This window comes from Lathamus discolor, chromosome 14 (genome assembly GCF_037157495.1).
Source record: "Lathamus discolor isolate bLatDis1 chromosome 14, bLatDis1.hap1, whole genome shotgun sequence".
In the NCBI taxonomy this organism is placed as follows: domain Eukaryota; kingdom Metazoa; phylum Chordata; class Aves; order Psittaciformes; family Psittacidae; genus Lathamus; species Lathamus discolor.
The window spans coordinates 2032488-2048418 of record NC_088897.1 but is presented as its reverse complement, the minus strand read 5'-3'; the positions used below and the strand labels follow the sequence as shown (position 1 = coordinate 2048418).

The window sequence follows — 15931 nt, the reverse complement described above, 5'->3', positions numbered from 1 at the left end:
CAATGAGCTCCGCTGCAGCTTCTTAGCTCTCTTGTCAATGTTACTGTCCTATAAAATGTAGTGAACCCCTAATGGCATTATAATTTAATCATAGCAAAAAGAAGAGTGACTGTCATACTGACAGCCAGTAATTGACATGGCCTGGATTTCTGCTGTCAAAGATTTGCATGTCAATCAATAAGAACCAATATGGCATGTGTTTACAACGATCAGAAGTCATTTGATATCAGTATCTTAGCAAAGCTTTGACAGAAATGAAATAGGATCCATGTTCTATATTCCCAGACATAAGAATTACAATAGATTCATGCAGAGCTCTCAGTAGCTGTCTTAATGCACATTAGTGCTGAGATGGGTTTGAGAACACAATGCTCTAAGAACAAAACCATCAGGCAATGTTTGCTTATTAAATTCAATGAGGATGCCATGTCTACTCCTGGCACGCTGTCCCATTGCTGTTCCTATTGATTTTACAGCTTTCCATTTTATGAAATAATACATCTCCTCTAAAAGTGCATGTGTGCGAAACTCATCACCTCTGGTAATGTCATCAACCATGAATTATTATTGAGCTACATCTAGACTTCTTTCATAGTTTCTTTTGGCACTTCATGTGTTCACTTCCACTTTCTGTCTTAAGTATTGCAAGATCATCAGCTAAATTTGGAATGCAATTGGAGAACACTCAGGATGACAGGAGGATCTGAACATTAGATTCCAGAGAGAAAAATAACTTATCAGGCAGATATCCTTATTGCTTTAAGTATCTGGCACAGTGTTCACTGGGAAACTGTTCTGGATGAACGCCACAAAAACTCACATGAACTCATGCTGATTTTATTGCAAATTCTTGATAGCAAAAAAATGCATGTCTGGTAGTAATCATAGTTGGGCATAATACCATCCTGTAATGCAATTCTGCGCACCCAAAGAGTGATAAAAAGTATCTTGACCTTGCTTATCCATGACTGAGGAGGCCACAAATTTACCCAAGTGTACTGCAAGAGCAATAAAGCTTTTCTCTCCATAAATGAGTTTCACGTTCTTAATCCTGCCTGCACACTGACAGAGCAGATCTGAGCATTCTTTCACACTAATATTTCGACAAACACACACACAAATACACCCAGTCTGCAGAAAGTACAATTCCTTCTAATTTTTAGTAACTTCTTCCTATTTCTTCACATGGAACCTCTTCTAATGAATGATCTGCTATGGCTGCTAATGCCAGTTTTTCCAGATAACCTATTAGCTGTATGTGACATTCAGTTGCAGTTGGAAAGTGTAAAGTGCACTCACACTGTAGGTAGCTTTACCTGGACCATTCATTAGAAGATGGATAGCTGAGAGATTTCCCATGTCTCTCTGGAAACATACCTAAATATATGATTAAATGAGTTAACCTGCAGAACAATAACAATCTGAACTCTTTTTTGAAGGAAGGACATGAAAAAAAAACTTAGAACTGCATTCTAGCCCAAGTTCTTTCTGCTCTAACTGCCAAGTCCGTGTTGTCTTGCTTGTACCAGCTACTTGCCTTTCCTGGATGGTCATTTAACGAGGTAATTGCTTTGTCATTTCTAAGTCTATATGCTATGTGCCTAGACAAGTTTTGCTTTTGTGTATATGTAATTCCTTCATCCTTTTATTGGCTTTAGTGCAATTCAGTGGTGACTCAGTTTGCGAAGGAGAGATGCGCAGTTTTGGTTTGGGTAAGAATTACCTGGCTCTCCAATAGCAGCAAGTTTTTGCTTCCTGCACAAAGCTTTTTCACTTTAGCACACCATTCTTCCATTGTGACGCTAATCAAATAAACTGATGAAAGTAAACATCTGTAATTCAGGAGGCATTTGATCACTGCCTTTCCTCTGCATTTGAACCAAAGGGCTCTTTTACAAAATAACTGCCCTCTCCCAGGGTGGTATACGTGATTACCCAGGTTCCTGTTGTTACAACAGACATGCTTAAACCACCTATTGTGTGTACTATCCATAATTATATTTGTGGTTTTGTTCTGTACTGTCTCCTGGTCTGTGAGCTCATGCCTTTCCTAATCCTCTTTAAATGAATGACACACAGTTCTAAGGCCCTGAGATCTTGTTACCAACAATTACCAATTTCTGCCTTTTTACAACACTTAAGGAATCAAACCTACAGAAAGGATATTAAAGATCTTTCAAATACATGAATCAATAAGTCATGTTGAATTTAAAGAATTTATCAGCAACCCTTTGATAAATCTGGAAGCATTAAACCTAAGAAATATTACAGCGACCCCAGGTTAAGTACAATAAGGGAATATAGATGATGGAATATGTCTGACTATTGTACTGAAATGTGTGCAGAAGACCGTTGGAACTGCAATGCTTGGTTGTCCCCCTATCCCTTAATCTTGTACCACATTATTATTATTTTCACTGTGTTGGTACACTGTGAATGTTCACAGCCCATGGAATTAAAGCAAAAAGCCTACTCTTCATAACAGAAAGACTCTTGAGAAATTTGAGGTAGCTGCATACCTGCAAGGTCTGGTCCTAAGGCATTTTGGCCACTTAAAAAAACCCACAAAACTATTCCCTTGCTACCAGCCCCAAACAGCTTTATTTCTATTATTTATGACTTTAAAATGAGCTATATGAGAGAACCTCATATTTTCAAACAAATACCTGGTCACTATCAAGAAAAAGAAAAGTCTCTCCCCACCATGGTTACACCTGCAGGGACAAGGAGGAAAGTAACTTAATTAATACTTGAGTAACCCTGCATCCCTTCTTTATCATTTTGGTAACCCAGTAAGTCTTCTCTTTGTATATTCAGTGTGATTTCACCTGGCAAACAGACCCTATACTTGTTCCTCAAGTATCAGCAGGTGACGAATCCCTTGAATTATTGCTGCAACCTATTATGCCATTTCTTTAAAAAGTGGTTTCACAAAACTCTTCTTAGTAAATGTATTCAATATGCTGCACCCAAAAGCTGAGTGGGAACTGGAAGTATTAAGAACTATGCATGACATTAGATAACTATATACTATACGCCTGCAAAAAAACAAGCTGACCAATCCTGCAAAATGCAATAAAACGAGACAAGTATTTTCCTGATTCTTCCTGTTGCATCCCTTTTATGATAAAGCGCTAATTAAGAACTACATATATTTAACAAATACAATTAAAAATACAATTTACTGATAACTCTCTATTTTATTCTCTGCATTTTGCAGTACAATTTACAGGAACCAATCTAAAGTAGCAATCCCAAGCTATTGGGACTTCTTCATCCAGATGTGAAACACAGGTTCAACAACAGAAGTGTTTTAAGAAGCACAGCATGACTGAAAGCCAAGTTGGGGGAAAACCCCTTCTCTTTAAAGGTCAGATAAATTCAATATTTGACCAAAATTTCAAAAAGATCAGAATAATAAAAACTACATTAAATTTGGGACACAAGAAAAAAAAAGTATAAAAAAGTAATTTCCATAAGAAAGCCAGTTTTGGTTTTGTGTCACTTGATGTATAGAAAGTCTTACACCTTAATAAAGCTATATTTTATTTATTTAAACAACCAACTGTGGGATTAGTGAATATTATTTGTTACATACATTTCAGCGGACATCTAAGCCCTGTGTCCCTTCAACAATAATGTTCACTGCAGAGATTAGTATTTTCTAGATAGAGCTTATTATAACATTAGTATTTTAACTACATTCTTTTTCCAGACACAAGAGACAAATTAATATCCACTCTATGCAGACTGCCACACATAAAAGGCAGTTAATTTAATTGGAATATCTGGTGGAGTAAAAGCTAAAAATAGATTACAGACTGCATTGGAATACTAACGATATTTTACCGTCTATCGTATATGTATTTCTTTATTGCCTAAATTGTATAGTTTTATTTTCTTCCCCCCATATAGAACATTTACATCTAAGTTGGATTTGAGAGATTAGAAACTGTCTGGAAACTTTTTCATTGAAACTGGCCAAATTCTGAAAGCCCTTATAAATGAATATATTTTAGAAGGTGTGGGCAGATTTGTATGAGAATATACATACACATCAGCCGTTGTAAAGTGCTTTAAGATGATGAGAACGTAAAGATTCGGATACAGACAAAATTCCATAGAGGGAAATCTAATCATCAGTTTCATCCCATGCCCCATCTCTAACAGTGTCCAATACTACTTGGTTCAAACTCAGTCAGAATTGAGGTGACAGGCAACCACAGCCTGAGGTGTACAGAATTGAGGTGTACAGAATTGAGGTGTACAGCCCTTGACCCCCACTACAAGACTGACTGATAAACTGGAGCAAGTTCAGCAGAAGGCCAGCAAGAAAGTCAGGCTGCTGGAGTAGGTGCTCTAAGAGGAGGAGCTAGGAACTGCCTTGTTAAGTCTGGAGAAGAGATAGTTTAAATTGGGGACACAATCGGAGCTTGTCAGTACCTACAAGAAGGTTACAAAGAAGAAGCAACCAAGCTCCTTACTGATGGGTAGTGTGGGACAACAGACTGTGGTCATAAATTAAAACAGGGGAAGTTCTGACTGGATATAAGGAAACAAAAACAAATCACTGAGAGGATAACTGAGCTGTGCAACGGGGGCCAAGATAAGCAGGGAAATCTCCACCTTTACTCTCAAGTTTTTGAGACTGGACAAATTCCCAAGGCATCTGGTCTGAATTACATCCTTCTTTGAGCAGGAGACCGGACTACTGATCCCCAAAGGTCTCTACCAATCTGAATAAAGCTGTTCTGGGCCCCACTAAACATCCATCTGAATGCACAGGAGCATTCTTCTAAGAATGGCCTAAGAGACCAGGAAGACTAAAAAACTCAGGAGAATTATAATGACCCATAGCCCAGGTTCCAGTTCACGGGTTTCCAGAGCTGGTAGTGTGTTTTCTCTCTATTAACATCTTGTTTCCAGTTCTTGAAGTAATTAAATCAATTCTTGTTGCAGAGCTTTCTTCCATGAGTATTTCTAATTGCTTTTGAAATCCATTTACGCACAAGGCACATGTTATAACCTGCTTCAGGGAGCCTCACAATTCAATTCGGCAATGCATGAAATGTATCACGGTCTTTCATATACATCAAACACTTCTCATTCATTGCTGAGCTCATCTTTTTTTTTTTTTTTCTTTTCGAAACCCTTTTTTCTTATTGTTTACAAGCAAAGTAATCAAATTGTAATCAAGTTTGCAGTGATCACTTTGGAAGAAAGGCAGCAGTGATAAAAATCCCGTTTGGATCCATAGCAGTCAATCATTTTTATTTGTTCTCTTTAAAGTTCAAATACTAAGATGAGATACCACTAAATGTGTAACACTGAATCACTATTGCAAAATGCAGTATTATTCTAAGAACTTACTAAGAGCATTCATAACAAATACGTTCCTTCACAGAGAGACAGTTTCCTTTTGATTTGCTTAAGGGCCCAATCTAAAGGCCTTTTACATCAGTCTTTCAATGGATTCCAACAGGATCTGAATCAGATTTTTATTGAAAAGTAATTACAGGCAAAAATGTGAGAGGAAAAAACAAAAATCAAACCTGAAAGGCACAAGCCTACATCCAGGTCCACCACTTGCTGTAACCAGAATGGGCCTCCAGCCAACTATGGCTTCTGTTTGACTCGGCCAGGCTACAGTCAGTCACACACAGGTGCGTTCTGGACACAGAAGCTCATGCAGGAGGGCACAGTTATTTCTCCCTATGACAGTTCCAGAGAAAAGAGGTTAATAACAGTAAAGGGCTACCCTCACTTGTCTTTCAACAGCTATTAGATGCTCTTCTTCTGAACATTTGTACTAAATTTAACTTCACATTGTTACAAAAGTTGACTCCTCCCAAACCTTTCAACATGTGTTTTATTCCCTCTCATTGAAGAACTGTTCTTTGCTTCTGCTGCTGGATACACAAGAAGAAACGAGCTTAATTTGCAGCAAAGATTAAGGCTGCATACAAGAAGCCTCTCTAGCTCTAAAGGTAGGGCAACCCTGTAGCAGGCTATCCAAGAAGCCTACGGAATCTCTTTCAGTGAAGATTTTTAAGATGACAAACATGGTCTAATTATATTTGATCTTGTCTCTGTATAAGGGGCCAAACTAGAATGTCTGTCTAGTTACATCCTTCAACGATTTCTGTGACTGACTGATTCTTTTTCAGATTTTAGCTTCTGTGCATTGTGCAAACAATACTTTTATTTCAAACCACTCCAATCACTTGCTCATTCATCAGACTATAAAGTTTGTAAACACTGTAATACCTAAACAAGAGACAGTGCATGCCATGCAAATTCTAAACATGTCTAAAGAAGTTTTATGCAATGCTAGTCAATCACAGCGCTTTTTTCATTTTAAAGCTAGGTATACCACTAGAATTTTGTCTTAGTCTTCTTTTAGAAGTTTCTAAATAGGCTCCTCAGAGATTTACCACTCATGCAGAGACCAATATAGTCCAGGAAACTAGACAGACATAAGATTTAAAAACCTAGTTACAGAAACAATGGCATTTACTTCTCCTAGCTGAAGTTTGTTTCAAATTACTATGGGCTATAATTTGGCATAAACTATTTATTCCAATACAATTAATTTATTTGAGTTTTACTCAAATTAGATAATTTGGGAGAGTCACTTTTCTTACTTTGTTTTTTCTTTTTTAAGACAGCAGTGAAAATACAATATTTACAAAGCCTGCTCTAAACCAGAAGGCTTTGATATGGAAAAAGGAAATATTATGCTCAATTAAACCTGCAGAACCAGCTTTAAACTGGGATTTTCAAAGCTGCTAAAATAAGAAATCTTCTTGAAAATGCCATAATCAAAATGAATATATATATGGGTATTTTCAGACAACTAACAGTTATATCAAGGAGGCAAAATAGGGCAAGTTAAGAATAGAATGATAAACTGAAATATGAAGTTTGTTAAGTTTCATTAATACCTTCAATTACTATTCAATTCAATATTAAAAATATGTTACTTTAACATATTTTCAATAGAATTTCAACTAAACACAATCCCCTGTATATGTATATAAACGTCCACTGGGAAAAATACTCAATTACTTTCTGCATGCATAATGACACAATATAATAATCTTAAACTCATATTCAAAAGCAGTTTAAGTTTTAACCAGGGATTTAGTCACACTTCATCAGTATCATATTTACATGAGCTCAGTCAAACACAAGTGAAAGTTTTACTGTCAACTTACTTTGCATGTTCTGGTACTAATCCATACAAACTCCATTGAGGTAGTCCCCAAGGTACAATCGGTTTTCAAATGCTGTGAAGAGTGTTTAAACTCTAGGCTAAATGGATTTGCCAAGGTATGGATTTTGTCCTAGGACAAGTTTAAAATGTGCAACATCATTAAAAACCATCTGTAGTACCATATACCAGCCTTAAAGATGACAGAGAGATAAGGCAGGATATTAAATATAAGAACATTGTGTATCTATACGTTTTGTACATGTATGTATAGTACAGATTTGTAAATATATGTATTGTAGTAATCAGATAAATCACTACTATGAATACTGTTTTATTCTTTTTTGCAGTTGCAAATTCCCAAAAGAGTCTAATTGAGGGTGAAGCACCATCACGCTAGGTTTTGGCCAGACAACACAAAATGAGCTTTCAAGGGTTTGCTATCCAGATAGGCAAATCAGACAAGTTCTCTCTCTATTAATGGATTTATACATCCTATAAGTAAAAGATAAAACAAACCCAACAAACACTTACGGTACACGGCAGCATCATATGTCTGCATACCATTATAAATGTTTAATATCTATTTCTATATAGCAACAATACCTTTTAGCTCTTTAACTATTATAAATAATCAAAGGGATATGTATACGGGAATTTAAGGTCTAAAAAGTAAGTGAATATGAGTTATTCTTAAAATAAGTCACATAAAACTGAACATTTTAAAGTCATAAACTTCCTAGTCTATTAGCAATAAAGCACATTTGTATTTTAAGAGGTTTTCCAAGTGCAAGTGTGATTTACATTGTTCAGGCACTTAGAGTTATTATTCATTTCCATGAAGCAATGCCCAGGAGAATGGCTTTGCGTGATTCATCTTAAACCTGCGCCAGTTCTGTACTTTTTGTTTACACCTGTGTAGACGGCAGAGCTTTTGGTGGTGATGGTGGTGTGTTGGGTTTGGGGCTTTTTTCCCCCCAAAGCTGTATTTTTCCTCTGAACTACCTAAACACTCTACTCCTTACTTTACAAATACCTGCCATTCTTCCAGAATATTTGATAGATTCTATGTGTTAGCTCTAAAAAATTCCATATAGTCGTCAAGAACTATCAGGGTCATTTCCTTCAAATGAGTTATGTTTTGACTGGATTTTTCATTTTTTTTACTATGGCAACATATGGCCAATCAGAATAGAAAATCCCATCTGTTTGCAATTGTTTTCAGCTACTATGTTTTAGTCTGCTGGTAATATTTTGCATTCTAGGCTAGGTAGGACTTAAGCTAAGATTCTAATTTTTTAATAGACTTCTACAAAGAAGAAGATTCTGAAAGAGGTTTAATTCGGCAGTGACACTTTGAGATCAACTTTAAGGTTTTTATTTCTATACTATCATCAAAATCAGAATAATTGAATTTTTTTGTAATGTCTGTAGTTCTATAAAAGATAAAATCACCGAGGAAATGACAAACCCAAATATAAGTGTCTTTAATATTTATATTATAGCCCAATACAGCATTCATTGTGCTGAGAGACTGTTATTTGTCTCAAGCTGTGATTCAAAGCATTTAAAGGAAATAGTTTATAACAAAGCATGACTGCTTCTGGCATTGAAACTACATGACACTGGACTTGTCCAACCAGCTTTGAGTGAAATTCCTCTCTCAACATGTCTCAAGATGACTTCCTGCTAAACAAACACCTGGGTGGGGAAAGTAGCTGGATGAACCAGGACTGCAAGCCTGGGCTACATTTATTTTTACTGGATTACTTATAATCCATGCCATTCCTTTTTTCTAAAACTCTTCCATTTGTATATTCTTAGAAACTTACAGTACAATGTATTACCACTGTTAAGCACAGCTATGCTGCTTTAAAAAGCAGCCACCACTGAATGATGAAGTGGTATATTCAACTAAAAAGAGGGCAATAATTACTATAGTCAAGTTGATATTCATTACATGACCTACTATGTACCTCTATATCTCCTGAAGCAACTAACCAAGTGGTATATCAGATGCTGTAAAAGGTGACTTATGAAATTCTTATACTTGCTAGGCCCCAACTAAAATGAGTTGCATACTCACAGGACAAGGCAGTCTTTAAGATTAGAGTCTGATAAGGGGGTAAAGAAACCATACACCTAACAGGAATAATAATCTAAGCATTGAAGTTATTAAACCTACTGTGCATCAAATCATCTCACCACTGTGTATGATGAAAACATTTGAAAATAAACACCTGATAAATCATCATGCAGAGACACGGCTAAACACAAACTTATACAACGTACACACCCAAATGAACATTTCAGGACAGATTTATTAGCTTGTGGATGTTCCTAATTATTTGAAAAACTATAGTCTTATTACCAATAGTAACAGCAATCTGTAATAAGACTCCAAATCTCAGAAAAAAAGAAGCCACTTACTGAAGAAATGAAGAATAAAAAGAGAGAGAAAACTAAGCCAATCTTGTCACGTAAAGAAAACATATTGTGGGCAAGGGCAGTTGTCCTTTGCATCAGCACTGTTATCCTGTCACTACCAACAAGGCTTTCTATAAGTATGAACTCAAAGATACAATGCAGAAGGCATACCAGAAAGAACGCAAGGGAAGATTTATTGCATTCAATTATTTTTGTTTAAAAGTTTCCTCTGGGGCACAAGCACGTAATATATTGTACTTTCCATTACCTGGTGCAAATGTAAAACATACCTGAAAAACACATTTCATGCTTATAACATATTAAAACAACAAGTAAGATGTCATGGCATGACTTGATAGATTAACTGCCAGTTACTGATGTTGTACTTTATTAGTTAACAGCAAATTAATATCATCGGGCATATTTCCTCTCTTGTACCTAAAAAATATTAGTATGGAAACAGAGATTCCCACAAATTCCTATCACTAGATTCTAGAATAGGGCTTTTAATATAACCTGGGACAAGATAAGCAGCAATTTATAATTTGCTTGCAAACATATTACACTTATGTAAAACCTTTTCTACCTCAGTTACCTTTTGCACATTAAAGAATTTTTATACTATAAACTCAAAAAACTACACAGGCCTCCCCATGATTCTTTTGCTGTGATACTGATTCCACTTGACACACACACACCCTTGTACCTTATGAAGAAGCTCCTAAAGAATATTTCAGCAAATTGTACTGAGTTTACAATAACTGTCCCTACTATAAAATGTGACCAGAATCATCATCAGCACCTTTAATTTAAATGTATATAGCTCTGTAGATTCACTGTTAGACAAAGTAAAAAGAATGGGAAGCCAGCATGTTCTTGTACCGGCTTTATATCACCACACTTACTTATTATTTCCACTATCTACTATTGGTAAATCTTATTTGATTTGTCTTCCACACTTTTTTTCCAAAGCAATGAAAGCAAAGATATAAATAGAAAACAACCTGACACAAAAATCAGATGCAAACTAAAGTCTAAAACATTACTGTGCTGAACATATGGCTAAGTTTGGTCTTTCATGCTTAGTATTCTGCACGCTCCACCAGATGCACATTTCAATTACAATTGATTGTAATGAGTGACACATTGCTACATACTTTTCCTGGCTCCACCTCCAGAATAAAACTACAAACACATTAGTTTTGGCTAAACCACTTCAACTTCCATTCAGATAGCACTTCAAACTGTGTCACAAAATGAAGCTGCTTCTAGCACAACAGCCAAGTTCTGCAAACACCCACCCATAATAATGAGCTGGACATGTCCCCAGTGTTGCTGTAAGTAGAAGGCTCCCCTCCAGCACAGGCTGTTCTTCCATATTAGATATATATAATCTTCTGCTTCCTTTGACCTGAGAAGAACCCAGTAGTGACTCTCTGGCGTATTTCTTCAGGATAGGGTTATAAAACCGGAGTTCACAGTCTGGAGTTCACAGTCCCTGGCCTAGTGATAAACCTCACAGTTTCTGCTGATGGAAACAGTCCTTCCCTACAGCCCCAGGAATTCGAGACTTCAAGTCATCTCTTTACATGTATAACAGAAAAAGTGGACACAATGGGCTTACATGGTTTTAAAACAGTAAAATCCCACAATAAACATCGATCAGCATCTCATAATTTTGAGAATTTTCTAAGCTTCAATCAAATTTCTCGAAGTTGTCCAAACTTCTCACATCCTGCTCATATTTACTGCCTGAATTACAAAGATTCTCTCAATCTTTTTCAACCTCTCCTTCTAAGATAATTATTTTTCTCTTTTATCAGAATACTATCCCACTGCTAAATCTAATAGGCTCAAAGATAAGTTCTCCAGCCATCTCTATTAGCAATAGCTGGACAAATCAGCCCTTCAGGTGAGTAATGGCAACTGCAAGTACGTCCACCCTATATGACTGGATTAATAACTCTGTTTAAGGCAGCCTTTGGTCAGCAATATAAGGCAGCAGCTGTGGCTCCAAGCAGCACTCCTGCCCTCTGATTTATATATCAATTTCTGACTTAGACTTCCAGATCCCTGACTCCTGTTTTGGTTCCTGTCTGGGTCCCAGATCCGTGGCTCTTGAAACACCAGCTACAGCACATTTGCCTATCACCCAAACCTTCCCATTAGTTAAAGGATTTATTACTTCTTCCTGGGAATTCCAATTCAAACAACTGCTTTGTCCCACACTTCCACAGCTTTTTGTTCAGTTACTCTTTTAAACAGGGGATCAACAAAGTTTCTTCCATTGTTCCAGGCCCTGAAAATTTATTGTGTAGAGTTGGTATGACATGGCTGACTTCACATTCAATAAAGAATTGAGTAATATGGAAATTTCATAGGCAAAATGGACCAGTTATGCATATATCATCTCATACAGTGACGTGGTCTATAGTCACAACTTCAGCCTCTGAAACCCAAAAATTACATAAAATCTATGAGAACAAATTATCTATCTTTGTTTTTTGGGGTTTTAAAATATATTTTTATTGCTTCTTATCTTTACTGTACAATCCCAAGCACTAGAAATTTAATTTAATCAAAGAAAGCTGATGTTCATAGATGCTCGCAATTTTCTAGGAATTAAATTGGGAACCATCCCCCCACCTTACTTATCCCCAAGAAGAAAATCTGTGCATTTTGTCTCCATAACATTATCACCAGAATGAAAGTGACACATTACCCTGGATGTTTAAAAGGAAACAGGCAGCTCTTCGAAGAGCGCAACGTGTGCTACTTGCACATAAGCCTTTGTTATCATCACGAGTGGTAGTATTTTTACATTTCAAGCTTGTCTTTCAGGCAAACTTCTACTCCATCCAAGATACGTTTTAAACACAGGTGTTTTTTTTTTTTTTTTACAGCTGTTTTCTGTTTTTCCAGCCACCCCTCATCCTTACTGACAACCATATTATTCCTCCAGCACTTTTCCAACTCTCAAATAAACAGACATGACCATAGTCTATCTGCTCCAAAAACATACTTACTGGCATGAGCAGGACTTTGCAGTGGAGGCCAGGAGTCCAGATTCGAATGCACACCAGCGGACAAAGGTGTGTATTGATTTAAGTTAATGTTAAGCACTTTACTCACAAAGTTTTTAGTATTATCTATGTATGTCACTTAATCTATCCACAAACTTAGTAATTAAAAAAAAACCCAAATCAACAGTAATGGTTATGAAAAGTAGTAGAAGTAGACCTGGGTTACATTTTTTGTAAGTTAACTTTTCAGTGGTCTAGTATGGTACCTATGGCTTAATATGGAACACAAACGGGAAGGAAGCAGCTTTTGAATGCTAACATTTCAACTTTTTTCTTTAGTATGCCATGAAGCATCAAAATGACTGAAATTCATGTTCTTTTGCAGATGCAGCTATGAACGCTGCTTCCCCCTCCTTTACAAAACAATTCTTTTACAGAGTTCTAAGATTAAGCTATGACAATATAAACCCAATGGAGTTCAGTCACGCTACTGGAAAACACAGTAATGAAGAAAGATCCAACCCCCAGTTCAGTGATGACAAATGAGCTATATAAGCTGACATTCTTAACTTTTGCCAAAAAGAAAATCAATAGAATCTTTAATGACTAGCAATCATCTCTAATCATACCAAACAACTGGTTGAGAACCCTCCTGTAATAGGGACAGACTGTGTTAATATAGTAAAATATGTGCTATAAAGCTGAGGAATGGCTCTACAACTCCTGCACTCAAGAGCTCCACTGCTGCCCAAGAGACAGCTGGCATGGATAGAACTGCAGAAAATTAAGCTCTGAAGGACTGTGATTCAGTCTATTATAAAAATACTAGTAATAAGATGATAAATAGAGAAGAGAAAAATAACACTCTAGCTATATTAATTTGTTCTATAAAAGCAAATGCAAAAGTAAGTAAACATGAATCTGCATTAAATTCCTGTTTTCATATTTTCCAGCTCCAGACCATAAGGAAGTACACAGTGGAGGAAGTGGGTTTGATTAATTAAAAAAGCAGCAATACAAGACTGCAGCTGTTCCTGCTTAAGCACAGAGCTTTGGAAAACTTTGTTCAGTTCTGCAACCTTGATCTTGAGGCATTCCGTCCCAGTTTCCTTCAGAAGAGGATGAAGAACTTGAATAATGCTGTACAACATGGCTAAACTTTCATCCAGAATCTCTTTTGTGGGCTTTGTTTTATTTAAAGAAATGCACTTTAAACAGAACTTTGGGGGAAAATCTGCTATATAAAAAGAACCCAGAGCTGCTGAACCAGAAAGCAAAATTGTTCTGCTAAATCTTTATTTTAATATTTTGAAGTACTAAGCAAAAACTGTAAAAAATATACTGTATTTAGATTATTTTAAACAACCACAAAAAAGAATGACTGTGCCTGGTTTATTCAGAATCTAATGAGTGCTCCTAATGCAAAGGGGAAAGGAAAGTTCTGTCCAGGAATCCTAAAAGAGCAAGTATCACGAAAGTAGTGAAATGTGCAGCCCAGTGAAAGGTTCAGCATCTACTGATAACAGCACAGCAGTGATTCAAAAGCAAATAAATGAAAAATCAATGAGCTTTGAGAAATTCTGACAATGAAAAGGTCTCTCTCCCTGTGAGATCAAGTGGAGAAGCCCCATTAACAGAGCAGCCATCTGCTTTTTCCTGCTTGTTCTGTGTGGTACAACCATTCATGCTTTCTCCATCATTACAAGGACATTCACAATTGGGCAAACAGGCCCAACATCAGGGGAGGAAAAAAATCATCTTGGATGACACAGAAGGGTGCAAGAAAACTGCCTTTAAAATCAAACCAAACCCAGCACAGTATTTGGAAACTGGAGAAACAAGAACTTGCTGCACACACTATCCCCAGTGCCAGGTAAACCAATGACTCCAGGAAGCCCTGAGCCTGATGCGTGCCCCATTGAAGAAAGTGATTATTCACACTCAGAGAGATTAAATATTTGTGTAAATTGCTTTGCAAGAGTATCTAACACTCTTGTCAAACAAGCATGATTTTCCTGAATGCTGCTGAATCAACTTTGAGATGAAGGACAAATTTGTATTATTGACTTGTCTCCTTTGATTACCCACCACATTAATGTCACTCTAGACAGGCTAAATGTTTCTAATATAAATGCTGAAATACATACTGCAGAGGAATACATTTTACAAGAGATACCATATAACAAAGTGGCGGTAGATAAGACGAGCCTAAAAGAGAAAGGAAGTAAAAATTCCACTCTCTTGAAGAGAAAATTGGCTCAGATTCATTCCCTGAAGGTGACATTCAGAATAAAATCCAAAGCAACAAGTGGTTTGGATTTGGGGTCTGTTTTATCAGCTGATAGTTGAAATCTAGCTGTAAAAAAGGAAACAGTCTGGTTCCATTCATGGTGGTTCTCTTGTTGCTTTGCATGACTTTCAAAGCAACAAAATAGTTGGGAAATAAATTAATTAAAGAACGACTCATTATAATTAACATTCAGACATCTGCATTTACCAAAAATCCCAAAATAAAGCTTACCTCTTAATCACAGTCAGTCATGTGGACAGCGCACTGCAGAGGAATGTAACGAGTGTTTTGGCTACAGCACTAATTCTTTTCAGAGTATAAATATATTTGCTTTAAAAGTAATGCAGAACATACATATTCCTTTCCAAATTCCCCAAGTGCCTTCTCTTCTTTTCCCCATCCTTCCTGAGGATTTTTTTACAAGGAGGACTGCATTTAATGGACAAACATTTCTTCAATTTAGTAGTCTTACAGCTAATTAAGAGGGCATGCTAATTCTTTACCACTAGAATTTAGATCTGTTTCTCTTCAAACTGTATTCTTCAACACAATTTATACTGAAACTATATAGCATGTGCAGATGTGACTTTACACAATGGCCGTCAAGTTTATGACACGAGAAAAACATTTTCTCTATTACTATAAATTCTAATGATTTATTTTAAACTAGTAAATGAGGGGGTTTAGCTCCATTGATGAACTTACATGTACCGCATTGATTCTTCTTTTGAAAAGCGTAAGTAGTGCAATACATGAGAAAAACTAAACCAAATCATTCACCAGTTTGCCTAAGATTGGCTTTATGAGTTACATTAAAAATAACCTTTATTTATAAATATTTCCCTCATGCAGAAATATCCCAGAATGTTAAAAATTGGCGTGGAATATTTATATGCATGAAGCAAAACCGTAGTTTACAGTGGTAAGAGGGATGACAACAGTTTAAGAGATAATAACGCCTGCTTTTTTCCCAGAAGA

General features: G+C 36.4%; 1 protein-coding gene across 8 annotated transcripts in view; it reads right to left on the bottom strand.

Annotated features, from left to right (window-relative positions):
• Nucleotides 1–15931, bottom strand: part of BRIP1 (BRCA1 interacting helicase 1) — a 115660-nt gene that overhangs the window by 21785 nt on the left and 77944 nt on the right. For 4 of the 8 annotated variants that reach the window (XM_065694572.1, XM_065694575.1, XM_065694574.1 and 1 more), the window contains 2 exons: nucleotides 7218–7346; nucleotides 5553–5712 (listed from right to left, as the gene is read on the bottom strand). The exons of 2 other annotated variants lie outside the window; for them this stretch is intronic. In XM_065694572.1, the coding sequence (XP_065550644.1) occupies nucleotides 5650–5712; nucleotides 7218–7346 (192 nt within the window). In that variant the 3' untranslated portion in view covers nucleotides 5553–5649. Of the gene's footprint in view, nucleotides 1–5552; nucleotides 5713–7217; nucleotides 7347–15931 lie in introns of those variants that run through there. 2 more of the 8 variants (XM_065694579.1, XM_065694580.1) reach the window with 2 other exon arrangements.